This window comes from Cyberlindnera jadinii (assembly GCF_001661405.1).
Source record: "Cyberlindnera jadinii NRRL Y-1542 unplaced genomic scaffold CYBJAscaffold_2, whole genome shotgun sequence".
Lineage (NCBI taxonomy): Eukaryota > Fungi > Ascomycota > Saccharomycetes > Phaffomycetales > Wickerhamomycetaceae > Williopsis > Williopsis jadinii.
The window spans coordinates 91304-117156 of NW_017963653.1; the positions used below are offsets into that span (position 1 = coordinate 91304).

Here is a 25853-nt window from a genome sequence, read left to right on the forward strand (position 1 = left end):
AAGTTGACTCTAATAGGTATATGAAAAAGTTGATTCACTTGCCTCTCGCAGTTCTTTGGTATCCTATTGACCAAAGCTATGTGCAAATAATTTTCGATGCGATGAGATGTTGCGCGTAACAAATAAAGCTTCAACTACGAGAAGTAATACAATAGAGTGTCTCTTAGAACTAGTATAAAAAAACTTATATGAATAAATAAAAGAGGAAACTCGTCATATAAAGATCATATGATACATGCGTTATTAATCACAGCTCATCTCTCTGTTCGCCTTCTTGTGCCTTGACGTCCTTTTCTGTGATACCTTCTCTAATTTTCGAAGACCATCCGCGGGCCTTCTCAAATCCATTTTGACCTGATTGGTAGTTCATGAAGGTTTCATAGATCTTTTCTCTGCTTGTGGCAACAAATGGACCATGTTGCACAACTGGTTGGTCTAGTGGCTGTCCACCAATGACCACGAATCTCGAGCTACCCTTTTGAGACTCTGGAACCTTTGCAGTAACAGCATCACCATCACGGTCAAAGAATACCGCGCTGTATTGAGCCATTTTTGTACCGTTAACCTCAAGCCCACCTTGCATTATGTAGAGGAAGACATTGTAGCTTTTTGGAAACTCTTGGATGAAAGATCCACCAGGCGCAACTTCATAATCGTAATAATCAACAGCGACTTTAGCCAAGTTCTGTACGGACTTTACACCATAGGCTTCTCCTGCAATGACCTTAACAGTGACTTTATCATTTGGTTTGGCAATAGGGATCTCTTCTCTTTTCAAATCTCTATACAGAGGATCACAATTCTTCAACTCTTGTGGCAGGTCAACCCATAGTTGCATACCAACACAAGGTTTGTTATCTTCTGTTCTAACGGGGATTTCTGCGTGAACAATACCCTTACCAGCAGTCATGAATTGTAAATCACCTGGTCTCAAGACACCTGTTGATCCGGTGAAATCTTCATGAGCCACCATACCTTCCAGGACATAAGTAACTGTGGAGAATCCATAATGAGGGTGATCTGGGAACCCAGCTGGTGCCTGAACTGTAAAATGATCCAACATAAGGAAAGGTGGGAAGTTTCTTTGCTTCATTGTACCGATTGAACGTCTAACATGTGCACCAACACCCTCTTCCTGTGCAATTGCAGCAAACGCTTTCAATATAGAACGTGGAGACACCATTTGATTAGTTTTATCTTGATGTTGCACCTTGGTTATTTCAATATCTTCTGAAGGTATAGAATGATTGTTATCCATACTGTGAAAATTTATTCTCAAAGAGGTTAAACAATTGATAAATGATTCCTTCCTCTTTTTATACATGCGATGCCCTCCAATGGCAATTCAGATTATGAAATGCTTACATGATAAATCCACTGTTGGCCCTATCAATAAGTCGGTGTGGACATCCTGCAATGACAAAGACTTATGTAAAACGACATAGGGTAAGCACACAGAGAAGGGTATAGAACTTCTCACCATTTGTGGATTTTCTGATTGATGATGTGTCATACACAGAAGTCACTCTCACTGTTCATAATTGGTGATAAATCATTAGTTGAACGTTAGTAATTCGTTAGAGTTATCGTTACGCAGTCCAGATTAGTAAGCATTAGATGAGACATCGAGGTAGATCACTAGGACTCAAGGTGAGTATGGCCACGGATAAATCACATTTGAGATAAAACTTGGATAGAATGGATACGAGTGTTGCCCCCCAAGAAGTGTCCTTTTGTAGACTTTTGTAGACTTTTGCACCAAATGTGAAACTGCTGTGTTAAGGCACGAAAAGACAGCAAAATGACGGCTAAACTAATTTATGGCAAGAAAAGTGTCCGGATATGGGAAATTCAAGCCTAAAAAATTCAAGCCCTTCCCACGGGAAATCTTTAGGAAGCACACAACGGACATTTTACCAACTCCTTATCTCGCTCGTATTATCTACCATCGAGTCCAGAAGGGACCAGACGTTCATCTTATCATGTGCCAGTGTAGACCATCCACTCACTACGCGTCGTTTACTGGGCTGGAAGGCTGTGTCTTTGACACCTTGCTCCGGCATGCATGTAACCACGAAACACATCGCTGAGTTCATCGACATCTACCCAAAGCACCACTCGTAAATTGTCACATCTTGTCCTCCAGCTCATTTTGTTTTCCCCCTAATCCACCAGCATCTGGCCTTCAAATGTCAAGTCACGGAGCACGTCTCTCGAGAATGACTGAATAGTACACGAGCATGACATGCACCGGCTGCGGGACAATAGAACACACACAGTCTCTGACCGACCACACCTTCCGCTGCGCCTAGCGCAACCTGTTTCTCGACCGCAACATCCTGATCAAGTGTCTTGTCGCATCTTAGCAAGACACCCAGACACACAAGGAGTGCGTTCATGCTCCTCTAAAATCACGACCTGTTTCGGGCCTGAACCGGTGGTGAAAACGCCGACGACCTAGCTGGTTCAGAAAAAACCGTGGAGGGTTACAAGACACAACACCTCACGTGTTGGCAAGCTTGAACGAGGTGGTGGCAAATTCCAAACATCGATATGGGGACCTCAGTTTTAAAAAGAGAGATGGGGACCCCAGTTTAATCTTCTACGGTATTAAGAACAGAGCTTCAACGGTTGAGAGGAGCATCCTTCATAAAAAATGGCCCCCTCCATTGACCCCCACGCTTAGTCAAATAAATCTCCGGAAGTATGCTTCAACGGCCAAATTTTCACACCCTAAAACCGACATGAATCCAACGCGTTTTTCACGTTGAAGCAGGTGATACACCCCAATGAGCAATGGGCACCAATTTTTTCCGCCAATATCTACATGCACTATGATTCATACATCGAGACACTGGTGGAATGTACTAGCCCATTTATATATAACCAACGAGGTGCCTCGTTTGAGACGTGATTTCGTGCGAATGAGACTTGATTCTTCCTGCGCAACCTGGGTATCCACACAGTCTCAACAGAATTTCAACAACATATCACAGCATTACACGGAAACATGGTACGTTATCCAACAATTCAACATAGCACTCAATAATTCTCCCTACAACCCCACACAATCCGACCTTCAAAACCTTCAAATGCTCTTCGGAGTCCACCTCTTCGGGCTGGTCTCGAGCGTGTATGGTCATACGTTCTTTTTCCATTTCTGCTGGCTACGCCAACAAATCACAGCCTTTGTATGCACTCGGGTCGTTTTTTGGTTTTTGTCAGGTTATTCAGTTTCGAAGACTCTGTTTTCGGTGGAACAAAACATGCGTTTTGCATTTTACCCCATACCCCGGACATTAGAACCCATCTCCTACACTTTGGATCTAAATCCCGTGCTTTCCATCGGATTGCGACAGAAATGTGTGCCTTGTTTTAAAGTTGTTTGTGGGTGTAAAACACGGGAAAAGGGGAATTGGACAAGCAAGTCGGTTGTTATGCTTCTGGTTCAGTACAGATTACTAACTTCTCCGTCCCCTTGGGGGGCAAAAAGCTACTATTTAAGGGGTTCATCCCGCCCTCTTCTAAAGTTCTCAAGTCCGCTGTGTTTAACAGTTCTTCCACTATAACGAAACGACTAATGACATCCTTTAACAGAGCACCAACCAACGCAGTTGAAATCACTTTGCCAAATGGCGTGAAGTACGAACAACCAGTCGGTATCTTCGTCAACAACGAATTCTACGAGACTGACGCAACCATCACCGTTGAGAACCCGGCTACCGAGGAGAACATTGTTGAGGTTTACTCTGCCAACGCGAATGACGTTGATTACGCTGTCGACTGTGCTGAGAAGGCCTTCAATGAACACTGGTCTACATCCTCTTCAGCTACTCGCTCCAAGATTCTTCACAAGATTGCTGACTTGATTGAGGAGAAGAAGGAGCTCATTGCTGCTATTGAATCGTCAGATAACGGTAAGACACTTGCTTGTTCCCGTGGTGATGTCTCTTTGGTCATCAACTACTTCCGTTACACGGCTGGTTTCACGGACAAGATCGATGGTCGCTCCATTCCTGGTGACGGTTACGTCAACTACACATACAGAGAGCCATTGGGTGTGTGTGGTCAAATTATCCCATGGAACTTCCCACTCATGATGTTGGCTTGGAAGATTGCCCCAGCTTTGGCCACATGTAACACCGTTGTTCTTAAGCCAGCTTCTGCTACTCCACTTAACGCTTTGATGTTTGGTAAGATCTGTCAAGAAGCTGGTGTCCCAGCCGGTGTTGTGAACATTGTTCCAGGTCCAGGTAGAACCTGTGGTGAGGCCATCATCAACCATCCAAAGATCCGTAAGATCGCCTTCACTGGTTCCACTTCTATTGGTCGTGAAGTCATGGTTAAGGCTGCTCAATCCAATTTGAAGAAGGTTACTCTCGAGCTTGGTGGTAAGTCTGCCCACCTTGTCTTTGCTGACTGTGACTTGGAGAAGACCTACCAGAACTTGGTCAACGGTATCTTTTTGAATGCTGGTCAAATTTGTTCCTCTGGATCAAGAATCTACGTCCAAGACACCATTTACGAAAAGATGTTGGAAGGTTTCAAGAAATACATTGAGGAAAACATCAAGGTTGGTAGTCCTTTCGACGAGTCCAACTTCCAAGGTGCCATCACCAACAAGCAACAATTCGACACCATTATGGACTACGTTAAGATTGGTAAGCAATCTGGTGCTAAGTTGCTCTGTGGTGGTGAACGTCTTGGTTCTAAGGGTTACTTCATCAAGCCAACTGTTTTCTACGACGTTAAGGAAGATGACCAAATTGTGACCGAGGAAATCTTTGGTCCTGTCGTTGTCATCTCCAAGTTCTCCACCATCGATGAGGCCGTTGAGAAGGCTAACCACTCTGAGTATGGTCTCGGTTCTGGTATCCAGACCAACGATCTAAACACCGCTTTGTCAGTTGCAAAGAGATTGAAAGCTGGTACCGTTTGGATCAACACATACAACGATTTCGATGCCACTGTTCCATTCGGTGGTTACAAACAATCCGGTTTCGGTAGAGAGATGGGTGAAGAAGCCCTTGATAACTACACACAGGTCAAGGCTGTCAGAATCAAATTGAGAGACTTGAAATGAGTTGCTTGTAAATATCCGTGATGTTTATTCCTACTGTTTATGTTTTGTCATTTAGTTTAATTATCCCTATTCCTATTCAATAGTGTTTGTTCTTTAATCTCATTCTAATGGTAGTTCTCAACAACATATTGGAATAGCTTTGTAGCTAATGTCTTATCGTTAGGAATTGAATACGCTTTATCTGGTGTAGTCAAATTCAACTCTGCGTCCTCTGTACCGGTCTTGAGGAGATGCTCCAAATCTTTCAAAGGACACCAAAATGCGTGTTCTAATTCTTTATCGTGATTCAGGTCCAATTCATTTGAATGTTCGTCAACTATCGCAACACAACCAATCATCAAATTCATTGGATAAGGCCAAGGCTGTGTTTGTACTATGGAAACGTTCGACACGTTCAGCCCACTTTCCTCCCAAACTTCTCTTTTGACGGCATTTTCCACTGTTTCACCTGGTTCAATGAACCCTGCAATATGGGTGTACATTCCCTTGATGAATTTATGCATTCTAGTCATCAACACTTTATCCCTCCTATTGTTCAAGACGCAACATATTAATACAGGATCAAGTCTCGGGAACGAAGCATTTGACACATGAGCAGACTTCACAGAGCACTTATTGGTTTCGGCATTTGAGCACAACAACTCAGAGCCAGCGTTTATGGGTATGGTTCTCGAGCCACAACCTCTACAGTGTCGTGTTGTCGATAACCATTCAAGGTACATCTTGGCCTGTGCGTATACGCTGGCCTGTCTGTAGTCTAAATGCCTGTTCACTTGCTCACGAGTTCGTAGCACTTCAACACTTGGGTTCTGGGACATTACATATTTGTACATACTCGAATGTGAGTCCAATGACACTGCAAAATACGGCATACCTGAATACGAATTGTACTTAAACGATGTTGAACACGTAGTGTCCAACCCCAAGAAATGTACTAGAGGTGATTGTGAAAGGAGATGCAAGCTTTTCTCCTCATTGCCTTTAGCCCATCTGTCGATTAATAACCTATTAGTAGGATCCAGTGATTTGTAATTCAGAGACATAAACTTGTTGGTCCTTGTGTCAACAAGAGGAGACAGCTCGCTAAAGAAGATAATATTGGTAGCTGAAGAAGTTATGGCATCTTTGATGAATCTTGGGTCATTCCTCAAGAAAGAGAGACGATTGAGGTGGTTGGCTCCAAAGTATATCTCGTTCTTCAGCATTATGAGTGTATCTTCAAATGCACCTTTAATCCTGGCTCCCATATTCGGGTGATGAGAAAGAGAGAAAAAGTATTACAAAACTGTGGGTTGTTGATTATCTCCACAACGGGAACAAACTCCGGCAATCTTCAGAAACAAAGATCTGCCCCGTATTTCGTAGAGGCTGGACGTGTTGAATGGAGTTCTTTTGCAACTGGCCTCATAACCACGTTTGGTTGTCCTTGGCAATGTGCAACGCTTTTCCGTATCCGTATTCTTTACTTCATCGTGTTACTCGCTTTGGCAAAATAACTCTTGATGAAATGGCTGTTAACTTCGGTTTTCACCTCAAATCGTCTAACGGCTGAAGGTCTTAATTACAGCTTTGCGCCACGGCATCATCATCCATGCCTTACCTCATGGGTAATCCGTCGTTTTTGGGAGTAACCAGGATAATGTTCGGCCGATGATCGTAGGTAACCTAGTGAAATCAAGGTTAAAAACAATTAGGTGGATTCCAAACCTCAGAGTAGCGCGCTATCGTACCATAATTTGACAGTGAGGTTGGACGACAGTTAGCAGTGTGCCTGTGTGTTTCTGTTCGATGGGATCAATAGGCACTGTTACGTCCACAGCTCAACGATACTGCGGTAAGGTTTGCTAGGGGAAGGCTGCTTTACAGCGATTTCACCGCAATTAGGGTTTGTAGTGTGGGAAACTAAAGGTTGAACGCCCCAGCACAAGGTTCCGAAAGGTATGTAGTATTTGCACGCCAGGCCATCTAATATTAGCTATGGTCGGACTACACCAATCATGTACGTATCCTTGCCCAGAGGGCACGGGTGGTAGATGGCTGAATTCCTAACTTGAGTCCTTAAATTCAACAGCTACAAGGTTGCTCCAAGTACTTGGCTACACGTCACCGGTGACCGCAGCTTAAACTCCTTGCAACTGAATGACGAATCCATACCCTCTCACGCCCTGATATGTGAGTGTCTCGTATAAGCTCTAGAGTTGGTGAACATGGATGATGCTCAATAAAGAGGAGGTTTACTAAATATTGCTATCCTCCGTAGATTTAGACTGTGCGAATACATGATGGCGTTCTTACGTACGTCAAAGTGGTGGTATTCCTTTTTTAAAGGGCTACAGGGAGTCGCGGCCGATGAAGGAGACTGAAGACTGCTGACAAAGGGGAAAAAGAAGACGGCAAACAACGATCTACGCACACTGGAACCCGCTACATTGACTCTTTCTAACACACTCAGTGGAGGTGGAGGTCCAATGAACTTGTCATCCAGACAGCGCAAGCCCTTTCTCAGGATTCCCAATCTAGTGGGTTTACTCCTAGCTGCCTGTTTCCTCTCTGTAGAATTTTGTGATGAGCGTATGGAGAGAAGGATTTTGTAGGTTTGAAATTTATGTGTGTGTATGTATGAGCTACGTACAGAATAAAACGACTGAGTTTAATGGGAAGGAAAGGTCAAACTTGGAAAGGAAGCCGCCCGGAAATCATCAAGGAAATCACAATCCGCACAGCGAGTACGGCCAATATTAAAGCTCCAACGGCAAAAGAAAGCAAAATGTGAGTGCGCCTCCAAGGAAAATAAGAGGAAAAAGAAAAGAGTGAGAGTCAAAAGCGGGAAAAAGAAGAAAACTGCACTCAAATTTTGAGTCAGCGAAAGCAGAAAATTCAAGTTTTTGGTGCAAAGAGCGAGAAAAAAAGAAAGAAAAAGAAAAAGAAAGAAAGAAAGAAAGAAAAAGAAAAAGACTACGGAAGCTTTGGCAGCATTTTTTTTGTATGTGATAAAACCCCCTTCTTCTAACAAAAAGAAAAGAAAAAAACCGACGCAAAAGGGTCATAGCGATTTAGAAAAAGCAGGTAAAACGACAAAAAAATCACACTCCAAAATTTCTCAGCTACACAAATAATCATCTTTTCTTCGAAGACGAAAACTAACCAGACAACAGGGTTATTCGAAAACAGCAAACAACACATTCATCGCTTTTCAAAATAGAGCGGTTAACGAATAAAGAGGGTCGAACAACCGAGTTATTTGAACTTTGCTAAAGGAGTTTCTCTTAACGTTTCTATTTGATTCATTTTCGTGCTGATTAGCTTCATCAAGTTTTTTTTTGCGTTTGAAGCTTTTTCACGTATTTGCCGCCCACTTTTTTTTACCCCCTTTCTATCAACAACACACATTTTCTAACCACAAGAGGGATAAGATAATGGCTTCACATAATAACCAGGATAACCAGGACTTGGTGTCATCTAGTGGTCCATTCAGGAACGTATTCTTCAGTGAAGCGCCTAAGCGCTCCACCACTAATCCGCATGAAGATGCCACAAATATTAAGAGAGCTAGGCTTGACTCATCAACCATCCCACCATCGGCGCATGAGGGCACTACACCTGAAGAACAACAAGAGGCTATGGAGTGTGCTATTGACACAGCGCTCGAGGAGCTGAAGCCAGAACATCATCACCATCATCACCGCCGTTCAGTTCATCAAGTTGTCGTTGATGCTATAAGTCATCAGCAGCTCCCTGAACAGCTATTTCAACATACATCTGAGCATAGCGATTTTGTTTCAACACCAACGTGTTCCACGCCAGTTAACGAAGGCCTTGCACCCCAACAGGTGCATGCTATGGGGACTGAAGAAAATGAGAGGCAAATTATGGGAAGTAAGGAGATTTCAGATGAGCAGCAAGTGCAAATCCAAGCGTCAAAGACGTCGACAGATTTATCCACTTCTCTAACGGCGTCATCGTCTACTAGAGTGTCTCCTGCAACAAAAGTCCCATCTTGTGGTAAGCACTCTATAAAGAAGAGAAGCGCTTGCAGGGTGAAGAAGCACAGATCGCGTTCTCTACCAAATATTGTGTTTTCGTCCCTGAAGCATTCGTCTTCTTTAATCTCATCCGTGGCAAAATGTGCTCCACCTCCATTACCACCTGTTAACATTCAATCTCTGCGTGAGATTGATTTGGCTGAAATTTTGAAGAATCCACAACTTCGTCACGATATACTATTTGATCCTCAACTACAGTTCCGTCCAAATTTGGATGGTGAGCGTGGCCGCCGGAAAAAAATAACGTATGACAAGTATTGGGCTGGTGTACGTGATGAGATTGAATCGTACTATATCAGCAAATTACCGTTTGTTGAGTCTGCTTCTCGTTTGCCGAATTTGTTCACAACTTTGAAAGATATTCTTGTTTCCTTACTTCCGTCAAGAGATAAACCAGCAGTTCAAGAGATTTTGGATATAGATCTTATCTTGCAACAATTGTCTCAACATTCATTGGATTTGATTGGTTTGGCCTCTTGGTTATCAACTATCTTCAAGTCCCATTGTGCTCCTATGCGTGATTCATGGGTTGATGAAATGATGACCTTATTTTACGAAGCTGATGCAGAATCTTCGGTGGTGAAGCTTGTTGAAGGATTACGTCTCATATTCACAATTTTAGAGGCTATGAAATTGGATGTCGCAAATCACCAGATCCGTATGCTGCGTCCTGTTCTCGTTCAGACAGCCGTGAATTTCGAAAAGGATTACTTTGCACAGATGATTTCCCGTTGTAAGCTGGAGATTACTGACTCACTGAACTGGTTTAAGAGATGCTATGACAATATGTCCCCACAACCGCAGATGCCAAGGGATGCGATTGTCCCTTCAGTTTTGTCTTTGCTGTCTTGTTCCAATATGGTTTCTGAGTTTCCATCGTCTCTGGCATTTGACCACGCTCGTTTGATTGTATTGAGGGCAAATGTTCGTCAAGTTGTATGTTTACAACTCTGTCTGGTGTTGTATAAGCAGCTCGTTGCGCAATCGACCTCAAACTCCAATACCGACAAGGCAAAATTGACCAGTGAAGCAAACTTGGAAGTTTTGAGAAAAGAGGTCTTAGCCATCATCACTGATGACAACGGCAACGTCAAATGGACTAGAAACATTGGGGCTATTGCACTGCAACTGGTGCGTCGTTCCTCGCCAAACTCCACAATCGATCCAAAGGATATGAGAATTGATTTTGCATTCAACTGGTTGATTAAGCAAACTCAACCAAGCTCATCAGTGTACTCTTTAATGGAGCAGCGTTTCTTTAAGACCATCTCTCAACAGATTTCCTTGGATAGTGAGGATTTGACCATCAAAGCTGGTGCAACTAACGTTGTCTCTACTGGTGCTGCCACTCCAACCCCTACAACACCACCGCAAAGAAAGAGCGAGGATCATGACGATATCAGTGGAATTGCTGCAAGAATCTCCCTTCTCACGAAGTTTCATTGGAGCGTGTTCGGATCTTACTACACAGATGTTGTCACTCCAATGACGTTCTCATCGAAGGAAAACACATTTTGATCGCAATCGGACAACGCCTACTACCACAAAACAATCATTTTCACATTGTACATCCATCATTACTATTACCATCATGATTTACATTACCATTGCATGTGGATTTCGTATCCACCACTTTTTTTCTTCCTTTTTTCTTCCATTATGCACTGATTTCTAGTGTTTCACATTTCATCATTTCATCATATCATGCTACCATCTAAAACAGAAAAAAAGAGAGAAAAATATAACTGAGAAAAGAGATGTTTCTTCTTATTCAAATTCTACGATTTTTGGTTCGATTTTTGGTTTAACAATTTTATTTTTTACGTTAAAAACTTAATGCTACATAGTATACGAAAACAGCAGTGTAGTTTAAACTGGTACAATAACTATCCATCCTTTCTTATGTGACATATATATATCTATCGGACTTATTGTGGGCCATGTGAGACTTGTCTAAGGACCTCGACCGTCTCTGTTAGCGTTTTGGATCTCAGTTCTAGTTGGTTTTGAAGTTGTGTTATGGTTGCGTTCGAGAGTGTAATTTCTCCACCAAGATCATTCGTTTCAATTTCAAGAACTGGTGACGATGAGAGCTTCAAGGCAACTGAAAACCTCTGTATCACTTTAACTATTTCATCAAGAGTGCGATTGTTCAACTTGATATGATCATTTTCCTGGTTGGTCATTGTCGTGGCAACGCCTCTCAACGTTGTGATCAGATCGTCCAGGAGGATCATCTGGACGAAATTGACAAACTCCTTAAACACTCTGATCATTTCATTCTTTGTAGTGAAGGTTTCCTCCGCTTGTAAGAACTTGATGTGGGATTGAATCTTGAACAGCTTTTCAGAATCGCCTTCTAAGGACTCACGAGCCCAAGATATGTCATCTTTTAAGTTCTTACTCCCCGATGAGGAAGCCAATGTCTGTAACTCATCAAGGATCGTCCTGAGATAGGGAAACGCATCAAATGCATTCACGTAAATATTGTTTAAAACATGACGTAAAATAGGAATATTTGGGTCCAAGTTCGCTGGAGGTAGAGACATAGTGAAGTGTTTCTCCAACAACAGGCCGTTCTTTAGAGAGACAACACCGAGTTTTGAAATGTTGAGATGTGGAAAAAAAGTATGCTTGAGCCCCCCTCCCCCGCCGCCAGCCGGGGAAGCCAAAACAAAAAGCGAGCAGCGGAAACAAAAACAAAAAAGTTGTGTCACCTAAACTTTACTTAAAGAAGCTTTAAACATAACAACTCAAGTCCTTAAACCAAAATGGGTAGCTGTGTATCTTCTCCTTCTGCTCAACAACTGCCAAACAAAGTGGAAACACAAACGACCAATAAGAGGACACAAAAGGTGGCGAATACTAGCAAGCCATCTGTTACAAAGCCACAGAAGGTGCACACCGTGGGTTCTACCTCCAAGTTCGCACCTCAAGGGAAGAAATTATCAGAAGCTACAAATACATCGAATCAAGATGAGGACCCCCGTGAGGCCGCTAGAAAGGCAGCTGAAGTGCGATATGAGCAGCAGATGACTAAACAAGGAGCCTTGGGGAAGAAACTTGAGGAAGAGAGAAAGAAGACGCATTCAACCTTTTTGAAAGAACAGGCGGATGCAGCTGATAAGAAAACTACGCCTCTTGTATACGATTAAGGATGTGTATAGATCGTGATATTCACATGCTAAACTTACCTGATCTGTCCTGCGTAGCCTTCTTTAGCCCACTAACCACAATTGACTTGAAAAGATCAATGGCATCGAACAGCTGTTGTTCCCTGGTGGCCTCAACCAACAAGTACAGCTTTGGCTCTTCGCCTGCTTCTGGTTCTTTACCCTCAGGATAGAAGCGACCTTTATAGGTAACAGAGACAGATGTCTGTTCAATAATCTTGGTCAACGTGGCATTGTTGGAGGCGATCCACCTGATGTCCTGTGGCAAATCATTAATGTTGATCTTGGCGTTGAAATCACCTTTATCAACTGAATCTGTCTGTATGTTGTAGACAATGTCCAGGTTAGGGTCTTTGACCTCTTCCTCGTCTTCATCTTCGTGATCTGTTTCATTAGTTGTCGTTGTTTCAGTTTCGCCAAGTTTCAGCTTGGCCTTTTGTTCTGTTTCATCACGAAGCTTATCCAAATTGTCTAACCCTTTACCACCATACCCGGCACTGATCTTCTTCTTACCACTATCTAAATCTTTAGCAAATTTCAACGCAATCGCTTTCACATCATCTGGTAATTCATCCTGCTTCATACATTTGTAGAGGATATATGCTTGCAAGTCCTCCTGTGAAGATATTAAAGAAATTGCGGAACCCTTGGTGTTCCCTCTCGCAGTTCTTCCTGTAGAATGAACATACTGTGCAAATGACCTCGCTGCATTATACAAAATCACCAAAGAGACTTCCGGAACATCCAACCCACGTGAAAGAACCTCCGTACATATGAGAATGTTGGCATTCGGATCTTTCTTAAATTTTTGCAAATTCTGAGCCCTCTCATTAGATGATAAACCTGCATGAATCTGAATAGGTGAGTGGCCACTCCCCAACAGTCTTCTATTCATAAAATCAACCTGGAGTTGTGATTCACAAAAGATAATAGTTTTTGAGTGTTCCGGTTGTTTACCCAGGATATTCAGAAGGTAGTTGAACTTATCCGATTCTTTATCAATGACTTTTGCCATCTGTGTGATATTTTCATTCACAACTTGCTTATTTCCCACAGCTATAATAACAGGCTTATGAAGTATCTTGACGGCAAACGCCTGTAACTTTGAAGGGAAAGTTGCAGAAAAAAGAACACACTGTTTGTCTGGTCTTATAGTCTTCATAATTTGATTGATCTGTGGTTCGAATCCCAAATCAAACAAACGATCTGCTTCATCTAACGTCACGAAAGATATTCTATCAGTTTTCAAAAGTTTACCATTGTTCAAAGTAAGAAGGTCAATAAATCTTCCGGGTGTGGCAATTATTACCTCAACCCCCCTTTTAAGGTCATTGATTTGTTTCTGTAATTCCGACCCACCTGTGCAGCATATAGCATTCATCGAGTTCACTTTGAGAAATTCACAACAGGTTTCATGGATTTGAATTGCCAGTTCTCTCGTTGGGGATAGGATTACTCCCATAGGCCCAGTCTCGCCCTTCGAAAGTGGTCTCTGTTGTTTGATATGTTTTAGCATTCCAAGTAAGTAGCACATAGTTTTGCCTGAACCAGTCTTTCCAATACCTATAACGTCATTTCCTGTCATTATAGCCGGTATCGTCTGCGACTGAATTGGGGTTGGAAGTTTGAACCGGAAATGTTCTGTTATCACTGATATCGTCTCAGCATCTAGGCCCATGTGATAGAAGTTCATCACAGGAGTTATGGACTTGTTATTGATGAATATGTTATTCATCACTTGAAAGTTGATAGCCTCATCAGGATCTATTGGATTGGTATTGACAAAGAAATTCTTCCTCAAAGGTTCGAGTTCTTTCAAATTGAACTTGTACGTCTGTATATCCCTCGTTTTCTTTGTCTTCAACTTTTTCAATAGCTTTGTAGCTTCTTCATTCCCATCAACGGCATCCATATTTGTAGATGCAGTACCATCTTCGTCATCGATTAGTTCAGAATTCCGCTCGCTAGGCACGTTTGTAGAGTCTCCACTCAAACTGTTCATGAACGCTTCAAGTGGATCCTCATGTCCTTTATCAACCAAATCGTCGATATCACCATCTTCTTGCTCTTCATCTTCATCGTTTGTAGGGATGAACCGTGGTCTCTTCCTACCAGTGTCTTCGCCATCATCGCCATCACCAAATACATTGGCACTGATGCCAGAAGATCTCTTCTTCACCAGCTTAGAGCCCTTTGAGAACTGCGCAAGAGCCAGCGTAGTTTTCTTCGGCAGTGCATTATCGACATTTGGTGAGTCTTGCTTCTTCTCTAGTTCCTTTAGCCTTTTACGCTCAGCTTGTTTCTTCTTCCATGCTTCTAGCTTCTTCAACTTGTCAGCTTTCTTATCATCAATGTTAGTAGATGCACCAGTCGTTGCACTGTGCTGTTCTTCGACATGCCTTGAATCGCTGTTTGTCATCGCTAGAATATCTGGCTGTGAACCGCTCTACCGTTAGTGCCCTGATTGTTTACCGCCCTATCGGTTGTGGTTTTGTTGACGCTGTTGTGTTGATGTTGAAGTTTGCGTTTTTTTTTTCTCCTCCTGCTTTTCGTGATAAATTCGTAGCTTTCAACGCTGATGTACTTAAATGTTCGATTAAAAAGAAGAAACAACGGTACAGCGACATTATGAGCGATATAGGAAGAGCCGATGCTCAGCCAGATGATGGATCTGCTTCTCGAGAGAAGACAGAACAAAAGGATGAGAAACCTTCAATGAAGATTCGTAAGAGAGCGTTGGAAGAGGCATCTCCTTCACCATCAGCATCGGCGTTCTCATTGAGAAGAGGTACACAGTCGCAACCTCCCGATGGTGAGAAGACTGCGGCTACCGCAGAAAAGAGACGTCCTAAACCTTCATGGATGTCACAAGAAGACTACGATAAGCTGAATGGGGTCAAGACTTTAACTGATGCGGAACCGGTACAGAAGAGGTTGAAAGCACCTTCAAGGAGAGGAGGGTATCTTCCACGTCCAAGAGGCAGCGATGATCAAACCGGCACAGCTGAAGATATACCAGCACATTTGTCAACGTCGCAGCCGTCTCAAATCGCTGATGATTTGGTATCTCGTGATATTGCGTACAAGAAACAGGACCTCAACGTATCCATTAGGCAGCATTACAACGTGAGAGCGTGGGATTCGAAACGTGAACGTCGTGACCAATCCACAATCATCAAGCTGAGAAACTTCAACAATATCATCAAACACATGCTGATCAGCGAGAGTGTCAAGGAACCGGGTTGGCACGTACTGGATTTGGGATGTGGTAAAGGGGGTGATTTACGTAAATGGGAACAGGTCAATGTGAGTCAGTACGTTGGTGTCGACATATCCAACGCATCAATTATGGAAGCCATAAGACGCTACAGATCTAACCGCTCACGTTTCCCTGTTGTTTTTGCCACGGGTGATGCGTTTGGACTGCCACTTCCAGAAGTGTTACATGATTTCCCAGAAGTGGAATTCCCTATGGACATCGTCTCTATGCAGTTTTGTCTACACTATGCCTTTGAAACTGAGGAAAAGGCTAGGCAGACAATTGAAAATGTCTCCAGATCACTAAGACCAGGAGGTGTCTTCATAGGAACCATCCCAAACAGTGAGTTTATTGGCCACAAGATTAGACACTTGAAGCCCGGTGTGAAAGGTTTTGGAAATAGCCTATACTCTGTTACATTCGAAACCCAACCTCCAAAGTCTGGGGAATTCTCAAGCCCCTTCGGTAACGTCTATAACTACTACCTGAAAGATGCAATTGATAATGTCCCAGAGTACATCATCCCATTTGAAACGCTGAGAGCTATTTGCTCGGAATTTGGTTTAAGACTGAAGTTTAAACAGCCATTTCAGGATTATTTTGTCCAACACATTCCAAATTTCTTCTCTAGGTTGAGTCCAAAGGCTTTAGAAGGTATTAGAAAGAGTAACGGTGGTTACGGTATATCTGGTGAAGAATCGGAAGCAACTTCATACTTCTACTTGGCATTTACATTTGTGAAAGCAGGTTAAATATCATAAATATTACACAACATGGTAGATCTCTTTCTATAACGCTGTAGTCACAGTCATGCTTTGAGAGTTTATGAGCATTATCGGTGGTAAACCTTCAGTCCAAATTTGTAAACTCTCCATGTATTGTTTGCACTTCTCTTCCTCATAGTGCGTTCCAATCACTGGTGTTGGTAAAGTGGAGAATATCACTGGTGCATCCATGGAGACAGTTCTCATAACATCATTCAAAATCAAATGTTGTGCCTTGGCTGGTAGATCGTTGAATGAAAGATCATTAATATCGATTTCAACCTCTTCAACAGGATCTGGTGAAGTTGGAACATCAAATTCGTACTTCTTACGCTGTCTAGAATCAGAACTTCCATTACGAGATTTCCGAAGTTCCTCACGCTTCTTCTTAGCGGAGTCTTCTGGGAAAAGCATTATTGATGGCTCATCACCAGATGCATCATCAATAACCTTCGACCTTGGGATCTTCTCGGAGGAGAAGTACGACATCTGGTTCTTTTTGGCCTTGGCTAAATTGTTGAATGTATTTATCGAAGAACTTCTGGAGCTATTGCTTGTCTTTATTATATTCTCCAGGGAGCTGTCAACAGAACGTTTAGCCGTACCAGCAGATGTTCTCACTCTCTCAAAGTTGTCACGATTTTGATCTATTGCTTCGCTTGTACTCGAACTGTTGTCGTACTCATCTTCAGAACTCTGAGAGTCGTAGTCCATAGCATCCGCAAAGCTACTGCCATGTAGCTTGTTCGTGGTCATGCTAAATGATAGTCCCATTTTCTGTAACTTGGAAAGTCCGTAACGCTTATTCTGAAGGCTACCGACAACCTGTGGTGTAACTATACTTATTCCAGGCATATTGATATTGGTGTCGAGACCCAATTCGGATTCTCTTGCGCTTTTCAGCTCACTCCACCAATCATCATCCTGCAACACCTTGTCAACTTCAGATAGACTGATATTAGAACCCTTTACAATGGTATTGTAATGTTTAAAATCTCTCAAACAAACAACTTTTATAACAGCCTTGATTCTCAAAACCTCTATGAGCTGCTTAATTCTCTGAGTTTCATTTTCGATATCATTTGGGTCTTCGATAAACACAACGATTCTCAATCTATGTGTCTTCTTCCAGTTTGGAACAGTTGTCAAAATTGCACCTAATTGCAAGATCAGAGTATATGTATCGAAGTTGATAGTGAGTGCTGATCTTTCTCCATTTTTGTCAAAAACCTCTGCAGACATTTGAATAGGGTATAGATCAATGAACTTGCGTTTAGAGTATTTCAACTTTGGGCCTTTGCCGTTTGGTATGTCAATGTGATCAAATCCTTTGGCAACAGCAATATTCGTACGCATGAGCACCATATCCTCAATTATTGAAACCCAGTTTTGTATGCTTACTCTTTCTTCATTACGACAAGCATCTGTTGGCAGACTCTCCATATCAACAACTTGGGCGTTGGCCTTTTTACTGTTTGGTTGGGTCCTGTAGTGGGTACTAATATCAAAGTATCCTAACACAACAATGTTTGGTTTCATTCCACCCAGGCCAGACCCCAAAATAACATTTCTCACACCCCATGGCAGTGTAGGGCCCAATCCGATCTGTACAAACGCTTTTATCTTGGTTAGATCACGAAGTTTTAACCAAGCACTTTCTTGAGATTTCAGTTCAGCAAAGTTTGTCTGGAAACTCTTCGTGATGATCACATGCCCAAGAATATACAACCCACCTTTCTTCAAGTTATTACAAAATTGGATCAGATTCCATGAGCTTCGAGGGCTATCAACCAGAAGCAAAATTTGCGGTCTCCAATATTTGACGTTATCCTGTCTCAACCTTAGTAAGTACTTTCTGACTTGGTGATAGATCAAACTCTGTGAAACATCACCCCAACTTTTTGGAGGGCACACATAATGGATGAAGATGAAGAGCAACATCAAGAAAATGATCATTAGCGATGCATAAATACCATCCACTATGAACATTGCGATGAATGAAGATATCAGCGCAGCTAAAGCTGTGTACCAGTCAAAGTACTTGAATGAAGGTCTGAAATTTGGTGCAGACGCAATTTTCAACAGGAAACAGGCTAAATTTGTCACTATAAAGGTCATCAGGAATGCCATGGTAATAAACGTCGCAATTTGATTGACATCTGCAAAGATGCACAGTTGTGTCAAGAACCAAGTGAACAAGATTGCTGGGATTGCATTTTGGCCTCTAACTATGCTGAAAGTCTTGAGCCCTGGTATGATGGCATCCTTTGCAATGGCCTGAAGGACATTGGCAGCACCAACCACACCGACAATGACAGAGAATAGACATGTTGAAAATTCTCCGATTAGCACAAGCATCTGAGACAAGTTCACGGTCTGGACAATTTGGATGTCCTTATGCAGCAACTTTCTCGGTACTGACATTCCCAAAGACAATATTACTAGAGAATACATCACAAATGTGAGCAAGAGTCCCCATAGTGTGCCCTTTGGAATGGATTTCGAGGGCTTTCTCAAATCACCAGACATACTAGCACCGGCAAATATACCAGCTGTTGCTGGGAAGAATATACCAAACAGATCGTTAAAGGTCTCTCTGGAGCTCATTTGGGAGCCCGCAGCACCTTTCGTGAAATGGGGCATGAGGTTCTCCTTGAATGTTTGCCAAGTTGGACCTGTGTACAGGATGTCAAACTCTGGTACGTAGAAAGGTTTCACAAATATGGCCGATATCGGTACTGATATCGTGGCCACTATGAGTAGAACAAACAGTATTCCTCCAGCTTTGGAGACCAGTGTACTTCCAACAAGTGCAACACCTATGCAGAGTGATAGCAATATTGAAGAATACATAAACTGCCACCAATAACCTTCTGGAAGCCAATGTGCCATGATACCGTTCTCCTGTCCCAGGTTGTTTAAGAATGGTTCTATAAAACCCACAACGTTCAGACCAGAGTTCAGCACCTGTCCAATGTAAAAGACCAGGCCTATACTTCCTCCAAACTCAGGGCCAAGGGACCTCGAAATCATATAGTACGCACCTCCACCTCTCACTGTGCCGTTGGTAGCAATGGCACTGATACTTAACGTAGTCAAGAGGTCAACAAAGTAGGACATGAACAAGAGCAAAAAAGTACCCAGCACCCCCATTTGACCAATGATGAATCCAAAACGTAAGAACATCAAGATGCTCAACACGTTCAAAGCTGTGGGCATGAACACGCCGTCAAACGTACCTAGCTTACTCTGTTCACCCTTCTCCGCGGTCTCTCCATCGAGGTCGTTAACTGGAATCTCTGCATGGAAGGACGCACGCCTCTGTAGATATGAGCCACGTCGTTGGTGTAAATTCGTTGAAGATAGTAATGGCGTGCATTGCGTTGGCCTTGACGAGCTTGTACTCATAGTGATGTGGGGGGACTAGTATCAATGGTGCTTGAGGATACTGCGCTGATCTAAAAAGCAAGCCCCTGTTCCTATAACCGAAGAGTCTCTCTCGTATATGGAGATCGACGGGATCAACGCACAAGACAAATAAGTAAGAGCAAAATCCTTAGACCTATAAAGGGAAAAATACAACTTTGGGCCCTCGAGCTCTTATCTTTCTCTTCCCACACTGCTGAATGTGTTTTTTTGCTGTTTCGGCTCTCACCTGCCTGTTTGGCTTTTGTCCGAGTATGCAGCAGCAGCAGCAGCAGCAGCTCAAAAATCCCCGTTTCTGTTTGAACCAAAGGCACACCAAATGTACCGTGTCTTCAAACGGTTAAAAGAGCCCATCTGTGAGGTTAGGATGTATAAATTCCAGCTGAAATCTGATAACCATTGCTGAAGCGGGCTCCTGGCGTGTAAACAGGTGATTTGTTTCACACCAAGCAATGGAGTACTTACTTAGTTAGGTTGTTTAACTCAATGGTATTTTATATCTGGTTGTTGCTATACTTCTGGGGAGCAACGTACTCGTCCAGCTATCTTGACATATTTCTACATGTACACTACTGTAGCTGATAGAACAATCACCTAGACTGTGATATTAGATTTATCAACAACTGGGCTGGATCCGGCGAGGAGGAGAAAAAAAGACCTTATATAAGAGATCAACAGTTAAAAAAAGAAGCGATATATCAACCATGTGTGGAAGCCTCGCAAATCGGAGGTCCACGTGGCCTTGAGCTGTTTGAATGGTAATCCATACAGCTCAGAGTGCGATAGATACATCATCAACTCAAAACAATCTGTGGAAAATGGTATAAAAAGAACTCTGGAGAGAGGTGAGCCAATTGTAACTAATTCTCTTGATCACAGAAGACCCACTTCCATGTATCCAGAAAGTAAGGATAATATGAAGTAAAAGACAGTAAGATAAGGTTGGACTATGAGCCAATCTTTTGTGAAAGATAGTTGACCATAATTAGTTTGACCACCTGTTTAAGAAAAAAAAAGTAAAATAACTTGATAAGAAGGTTGAATCGAATGCAAGAAGGAAAGTTCACACAATAGTCAACAATATTCCAATACTCTGAGGGTTCGCTATGCAATGTAAATGCGGTAAAAAAAGGAAATCGTGAAGCATGTTTTGCTTTTTTTTTGGAGAGTCGGATGTGGATTAAACTCACATAGATGCTATAGGAAGCAATCTCATCAAAGACATGAAAAGCACAAACTTCAACTGCCATGGTGCTTTCGTATACAATATCAAGCTCAAACACGGATGACAAAGAGAATGATGAAACCCATCCATAACACACGCTCACAAACACAGATTTGTTAGCTATCTTTAGTAGCATCTGTGATAGATTCATCCTCGTCATCATCTTGACCAGCAGGTAGACGCTTATCAAAGGAAACAATCCATATTCCCCAGTTGTAACTTCTTCTAATTTTACCATTGACAATTTCAACTTCAGGGAAGTTTTGTAAAGCGTTCAATAGCACGTTCATATCACCACCAGTTAAACTCTTCAATTTATTAAAGTTAATGAGAACAGACAATGGAACAAATCCCTTCGAGTTCATGTTTCTTCTCAAATAGATATCCTTACCCAAGTTTTCATCAGAAAAGTAGTAACTGACAGTGCTGACGATTAATGCATTTGGATCCTGCTGGTACGGAGTGAAAAGAGCTTGCTGTTGAACAAATTGTGGTAAAAATCCAGCACTTGCACCAGTAGGATCGAAACCTTGTGGAACGCCATTTATAGTGGCATAATCACCTTTCAAAGGAGAGTGGGAATTGGATCTCGATACTGGATTTTGGGGAACGCTACCAAACTGTTGTGGTGGGAATCTCTGAGTTTGAACACCATAGCTAAAGCTGTTTGGTGGTATTACCATTGGCATGTAGTAATTGTTAAACCCTGGATTGACCATTGGAATATTCTGGAACCCTCCAAAGGAATTTCTTGGGTTGAAACCCTTATTGTTGAAACGGCGTTTGTATCCACCTTGTGCATTAGGGCTTGGGAGATATGGTTCAGAATTTCTGTATTGCTTTTTGAATTGTGCACCCTGTTGATTAGAATAATTATCAATTTCCTGTTCATCGACACCATCAATAGCACCATTATTCAATGTACCACTTTTGTTCTCGCCATTGGATCCACTGGTGGTTTCGTTCTCAACAGGGACGGTATTTGGAGATGCGGATTCCTCACGGTCTGGCTCAGATTGTTTCCCACCATCTATTGAAATATTCGTCATGGAGTTAGCTAACTTCTTCTCCGGCGTACTGGCATTTGTGTTTTTGTTGTGTGATTTCTTTTCTTGGCCGTTGGCGCCTTGATGATGATCATTCTTCTTGTTCTGATCCTTTTTGTGAGCCTTACTGCTAGCATTATTCTGCTTCTTTTTACCATTGTTTTGATTGTTCTTTTGGTTATTGTTGTTGTTCCCAGCACTGTTGCCATTGTTACTGTTTTTCTTCTTACTCTGGTTGTTACCATTGTGCTGGTTCCCACCGGTACTTGAGGAAATGATGATTTCTGCATCGTACTTCACCCATTTCTCCTTCCCTGTGGACTTCACCTTTGGCATTTGAGGTGTTTGTTTGACCTTTGGAGAAGTTGTCGTCTTCAAGGCACTTTCAGCGGCGGGCCAACTCTTTTGAATCTTGGAATGGGTCGACGCCTCCTTGTTTGTAGCACTGGACACAGTGTCAGGTGTGTTTGAATCCAACGTCTTTCCCCATGGACTAACTGCTGGAACAGCTGCTGGAACCAACTTCGAAGAAGCCGCGGTAGATAGAGCTACCGTGGCAGTTTCCGGCGAAGAGGTGGATGCAATGGTTGAATTGGTAGCAGACATGATGGAACTCTTATGATCAGTTCTATGGATAAATTTGATATGGTTTGATATGGTGCACAAGTAACCACCTTTCCTACCGCTTCTTCCTACTACTTTTAGGTGTATGCCTCTGGTTCTCCGTTCCCACAATGGCTTGTGTTCTGATTTGAATAAAACCCAATTGTTTCACTACCGTTCTCTTTTTGTCAAAGTGGCAAGAAGGGTAAAAAACAAAAACACAAAAGGGAAATTAACACGCTTGTTCTCTTTGACCAATGAAATTGTCTCACGGTGGTCCCCAAACAGTCTCCAATAGATATTTCAGTTTCACAAGGGAAAGCTAACCAATCTTTTGTGTGTATGTCTGTTTTTAAGTGATTGATTTCTTTCCAAAGAGGTGAGATAGAGAGAGAAAGAGGGAACCGGTGGAATGTTGAAACGTTCTACGGGTCGTTTTTTTTTTGTTTCTCGCTCCACTCGCTCTCTCTTTCGCGTTTTAGGTACTCGTGGTTTGTTTTTCTTTTTTCTTTCCTTTTTCTCGCTCGGTGTTTTCATATTTACCAGAGAAATTCCAAGCGCACGGTTCCCTTGTAGAAATAGGGAGCACCGAATAATTGTCAACTCTGACGAGGTGGGAGAGCTCAATTGATGACGTTTCGTCACTTTGAGTACTATTCGTCGAGAATGAACTAGCAGGGAAATTTCTGTGAACAGATGAGGACTACACACTACGGCAAAGCTTCCTTTTCAAATTATATTTTGATGTCAGACTTTCATTGATTCCAATGTTAACCTCCTGGCCTCACCCACTCAAACAAAACATGATCACGCGCGCGGTTTGACAGGGAACGCGCCTACCACGCGTTTGGTAGTGCACACACAGTTCGACAAAGCGATGATGGGCACAGGCATGGACAATGTGGAATGGTTTGCTCTCTTTGTTTATACGTCATTCGTGGGCGTATACGCTTTAATGTCTATAGTGAAATGTCTCCCAATTGAATGTACTAGATGCACTCCGTTTCATCTATGAGAATCAGTTCTTCTCCTCTATATCGAACTTACATTCATCCCATTATTAGAATGATACTTATCAAAATAGCAAACCCCCTTCAAATTTCCTCGAATTAAACCACAGTGTAGTCCTTACCCTAATTAAGAGAGATACAAAGTTTCATCATGGTACCTTCAATACTTTCTGAGATATATCCATTCATGGTTTGTATGGTATAATCAAGAAAAACACATAAATTTGCTTATATCTCAGCAACAAAACAAAACCTGGAAAACCTGACAGGGAAAGCAAAAGAACATATCCACATCATCGTATATATTGACTTTGAGCTTGATTGAATCAATGGCCCTTTCAAAATAAATCACAACGTGTTGCATTATATATGTAATTCTGGTTCTTCGTTGCATCAGCAATCGTAAAAATGTTAGGATGTTTTCAATTTCCGCCGCATTGTTTACATTTCGAATTCTTATAACACAAAATGACACAAAACCAGTACAGCTTTATACATAGAATTAAAAATATCACCAAACAATGGCCAAGAACAAAAGATTGAACAATAAAGGCAGAAATGCCAGAGGGCGTCCAAGGAAAAAACTGAAGACTCTTCATGGAACCTTATAACGATGTCCTCAAACTTTAATAAGAAACATCAGCGGCTAATTCAGAACCACAGCGACAAGTTCAAACGAATGGAGGTACGAGACAACAAGAAGACCCATTAATTATTGAGACAGACTAACTGGCTTGTTATGAGAACAAGATAAGGAACCAAGAAACCTCCAAGTTCGGTCACAGAATACCCCTGCAGAGATTATAGATTTGCCACAACAGCCGCCAATACCTGAACCTGAACTAGATAATGAAACTATGGCCGATAGAATAAGAGATAGGCGAAGAAACGCGGCACAGGTAGCGGAAAGAGCGTTAGAAGAAATTAGACGTGATGGTGCCTTTGATTATGATCCCAACTTTGAATACATCATTGAGAATGACACCAACGGTTTTAATGAGAATGATGAGCCAGTTTATGAACAACAACAACAGCGGAGACCACAGAACTCAGTTTATAATCCAGGTGACCTTGAAAAATGTTGCGATTATTGTCACGCTCTCCTTATCGATGCTGAATTACCATCTTTTTGTTGTGATAGGGGGAAAGTTGTACTCGTTTTGATATTCAAAGAACCTCCACAGTACATGAAGGATATCTTATTGGATCCAATCACGTCCAAATATTCTCGAACAATCAATACAATTCTTTCGCTATCATCTTTGGGCTCTAACAGTACTGGTGATTCGAGAGGTGGAACTTATTCAATGACCATCAACGGACGTTTATTCCATAGAATGAATGGTATGATAGCTCAAGAAAATGGTCAAGAGAAATTTGCAGAAATTTATACACTAGATCCAGGATTAGCTACAAATCGTCATCTTGAACTGCTTAGTGGTGTTCTTCAAAACGATGAAGTATATAATAAACTTCAGGACTACATTAGCAAAATTGGTGAATTTCTATTTCAAAACAAGTGTTATGCACAGCTGTTATATACCGCTAGAGAAATTGTTCAACAGGAAATTACAGAGATGGGCTTAACAAGAGAAGGGACTATTGTTGAATTCACCAATATTGAACCAACAGCACCAAAAAATTCAGAACATCGTACTTCTTTATTACTAGAGGTGTAAGAGTTTGATTTGGCGCTTAGGAACATAACAGCAAAACAGACTTCATTTTCAGTACGTATAAAGGAAGAATCTACAGGTGGGTTCACTTTTATCAATATTATGTCTAAGAGCGTTTTTTATCTTTGAGATGTGTTGTTCTAATAACTGAAGGGTGAGCCAAATCTTTTCCATACTAACGGTACACAAATTAGTATCATTCTAACATATCCACACCATACACACCCTTGTGACTACATATACGAAATATTACGCTACAGTTTTAGAAGACTCTTTAGGCGTTAATTTCGTTAGTTTCAAAAATATCCTATCAATGAAGGACCAGACATTAAAGTCAATACTCGATGTACTGCGCAGCGCAAGTTGATTACGAAGATCCAAATCGCGTTCACCGTACCGAAGCACTACAGATCAACTTGTAAGGGCAGTATAGACCGTTAATTATATCTTATTCTAATATCTCTCACATGTACAAAGTTCTGTCGAAGTAACGAGCGATAGGTAAATCGTTCTCGGAATACACACTCGTGTCTTCGCCTTCCTTT

General features: G+C 42.0%; 11 protein-coding genes across 11 annotated transcripts; 5 read left to right on the plus strand and 6 right to left on the minus strand.

Annotated features, from left to right (window-relative positions):
• Nucleotides 1–247: 247 nt before the first annotated feature.
• Nucleotides 248–1183, minus strand: CYBJADRAFT_176480 (pirin family protein; the record flags this gene model as incomplete). The annotated part of the gene is made up of 1 exon (XM_020216790.1): nucleotides 248–1183. One exon carries the CDS (start codon nucleotides 1181–1183, stop codon nucleotides 248–250), a length of 936 nt encoding a protein of 311 aa, XP_020072181.1.
• A 2397-nt stretch (nucleotides 1184–3580) lies between these two features.
• On the plus strand, nucleotides 3581–5083 carry CYBJADRAFT_123321 (aldehyde dehydrogenase family protein; the record flags this gene model as incomplete). The annotated part of the gene is made up of 1 exon (XM_020212476.1): nucleotides 3581–5083. One exon carries the CDS (start codon nucleotides 3581–3583, stop codon nucleotides 5081–5083), a length of 1503 nt encoding a protein of 500 aa, XP_020072182.1.
• Nucleotides 5084–5187: 104 nt separating this feature from the next.
• On the minus strand, nucleotides 5188–6463 carry CYBJADRAFT_188303 (NAD(+) diphosphatase; the record flags this gene model as incomplete). Its single annotated transcript, XM_020217300.1, has 1 exon — nucleotides 5188–6463. The coding sequence occupies exon 1, from the start codon at nucleotides 6328–6330 to the stop codon at nucleotides 5188–5190; it is 1143 nt and encodes a 380-aa protein (XP_020072183.1). The 5' UTR covers nucleotides 6331–6463.
• A 2636-nt stretch (nucleotides 6464–9099) lies between these two features.
• Nucleotides 9100–10599, plus strand: SOK1 (Sok1p; the record flags this gene model as incomplete). The annotated part of the gene is made up of 2 exons (XM_020212263.1): nucleotides 9100–10452; nucleotides 10507–10599. Coding segments are annotated over 2 exons (1446 nt in total), but the record flags the coding sequence as incomplete, so codon positions are not given.
• Nucleotides 10600–10983: 384 nt separating this feature from the next.
• CYBJADRAFT_165900 (uncharacterized protein) lies at nucleotides 10984–11694 on the minus strand. The gene has a single exon (XM_020214264.1). It carries the CDS (start codon nucleotides 11673–11675, stop codon nucleotides 11055–11057), a length of 621 nt encoding a protein of 206 aa, XP_020072185.1. The 5' UTR covers nucleotides 11676–11694; the 3' UTR covers nucleotides 10984–11054.
• A 203-nt stretch (nucleotides 11695–11897) lies between these two features.
• On the plus strand, nucleotides 11898–12281 carry CYBJADRAFT_171085 (uncharacterized protein; the record flags this gene model as incomplete). Its single annotated transcript, XM_020216185.1, has 1 exon — nucleotides 11898–12281. The coding sequence occupies one exon, from the start codon at nucleotides 11898–11900 to the stop codon at nucleotides 12279–12281; it is 384 nt and encodes a 127-aa protein (XP_020072186.1).
• PRP5 (DEAD-box RNA helicase PRP5) lies at nucleotides 11955–14792 on the minus strand. Its single transcript, XM_020213127.1, has 2 exons — nucleotides 14699–14792; nucleotides 11955–14640 (listed from the first exon to the last, which is right to left on the minus strand). Exon 2 carries the CDS (start codon nucleotides 14299–14301, stop codon nucleotides 12304–12306), a length of 1998 nt encoding a protein of 665 aa, XP_020072187.1. The 5' UTR covers nucleotides 14302–14640; nucleotides 14699–14792; the 3' UTR covers nucleotides 11955–12303.
• Nucleotides 14793–14882: 90 nt separating this feature from the next.
• ABD1 (mRNA (guanine-N7)-methyltransferase) lies at nucleotides 14883–16342 on the plus strand. The gene has a single exon (XM_020214265.1). The coding sequence runs from the start codon at nucleotides 14928–14930 to the stop codon at nucleotides 16308–16310; it is 1383 nt and encodes a 460-aa protein (XP_020072188.1). The 5' UTR covers nucleotides 14883–14927; the 3' UTR covers nucleotides 16311–16342.
• On the minus strand, nucleotides 16253–20082 carry VHC1 (Vhc1p). Its single transcript, XM_020214266.1, has one exon. The coding sequence runs from the start codon at nucleotides 19728–19730 to the stop codon at nucleotides 16347–16349; it is 3384 nt and encodes a 1127-aa protein (XP_020072189.1). The 5' UTR covers nucleotides 19731–20082; the 3' UTR covers nucleotides 16253–16346.
• Nucleotides 20083–21089: 1007 nt separating this feature from the next.
• CYBJADRAFT_171089 (La RNA-binding domain-containing protein) lies at nucleotides 21090–22625 on the minus strand (the record flags this gene model as incomplete). The annotated part of the gene is made up of 1 exon (XM_020216186.1): nucleotides 21090–22625. One exon carries the CDS (start codon nucleotides 22623–22625, stop codon nucleotides 21090–21092), a length of 1536 nt encoding a protein of 511 aa, XP_020072190.1.
• Nucleotides 22626–24152: 1527 nt separating this feature from the next.
• CYBJADRAFT_165905 (uncharacterized protein) lies at nucleotides 24153–25377 on the plus strand. Its single transcript, XM_020214267.1, has one exon. The coding sequence runs from the start codon at nucleotides 24490–24492 to the stop codon at nucleotides 25309–25311; it is 822 nt and encodes a 273-aa protein (XP_020072191.1). The 5' UTR covers nucleotides 24153–24489; the 3' UTR covers nucleotides 25312–25377.
• Nucleotides 25378–25853: the final 476 nt, after the last annotated feature.

Excerpts from the sequence above, each read along its gene's own strand:
- PRP5 (XM_020213127.1), bottom strand. The coding sequence starts at position 14,301 with ATGAACAGTTTGAGTGGAGACTCTACAAACGTGCCTAGCGAGCGGAAT.
- VHC1 (XM_020214266.1), bottom strand. The coding sequence starts at position 19,730 with ATGAGTACAAGCTCGTCAAGGCCAACGCAATGCACGCCATTACTATCT.
- CYBJADRAFT_165905 (XM_020214267.1), top strand. The coding sequence starts at position 24,490 with ATGGCCGATAGAATAAGAGATAGGCGAAGAAACGCGGCACAGGTAGCG.
- ABD1 (XM_020214265.1), top strand. The coding sequence starts at position 14,928 with ATGAGCGATATAGGAAGAGCCGATGCTCAGCCAGATGATGGATCTGCT.
- CYBJADRAFT_165900 (XM_020214264.1), bottom strand. The coding sequence starts at position 11,675 with ATGTCTCTACCTCCAGCGAACTTGGACCCAAATATTCCTATTTTACGT.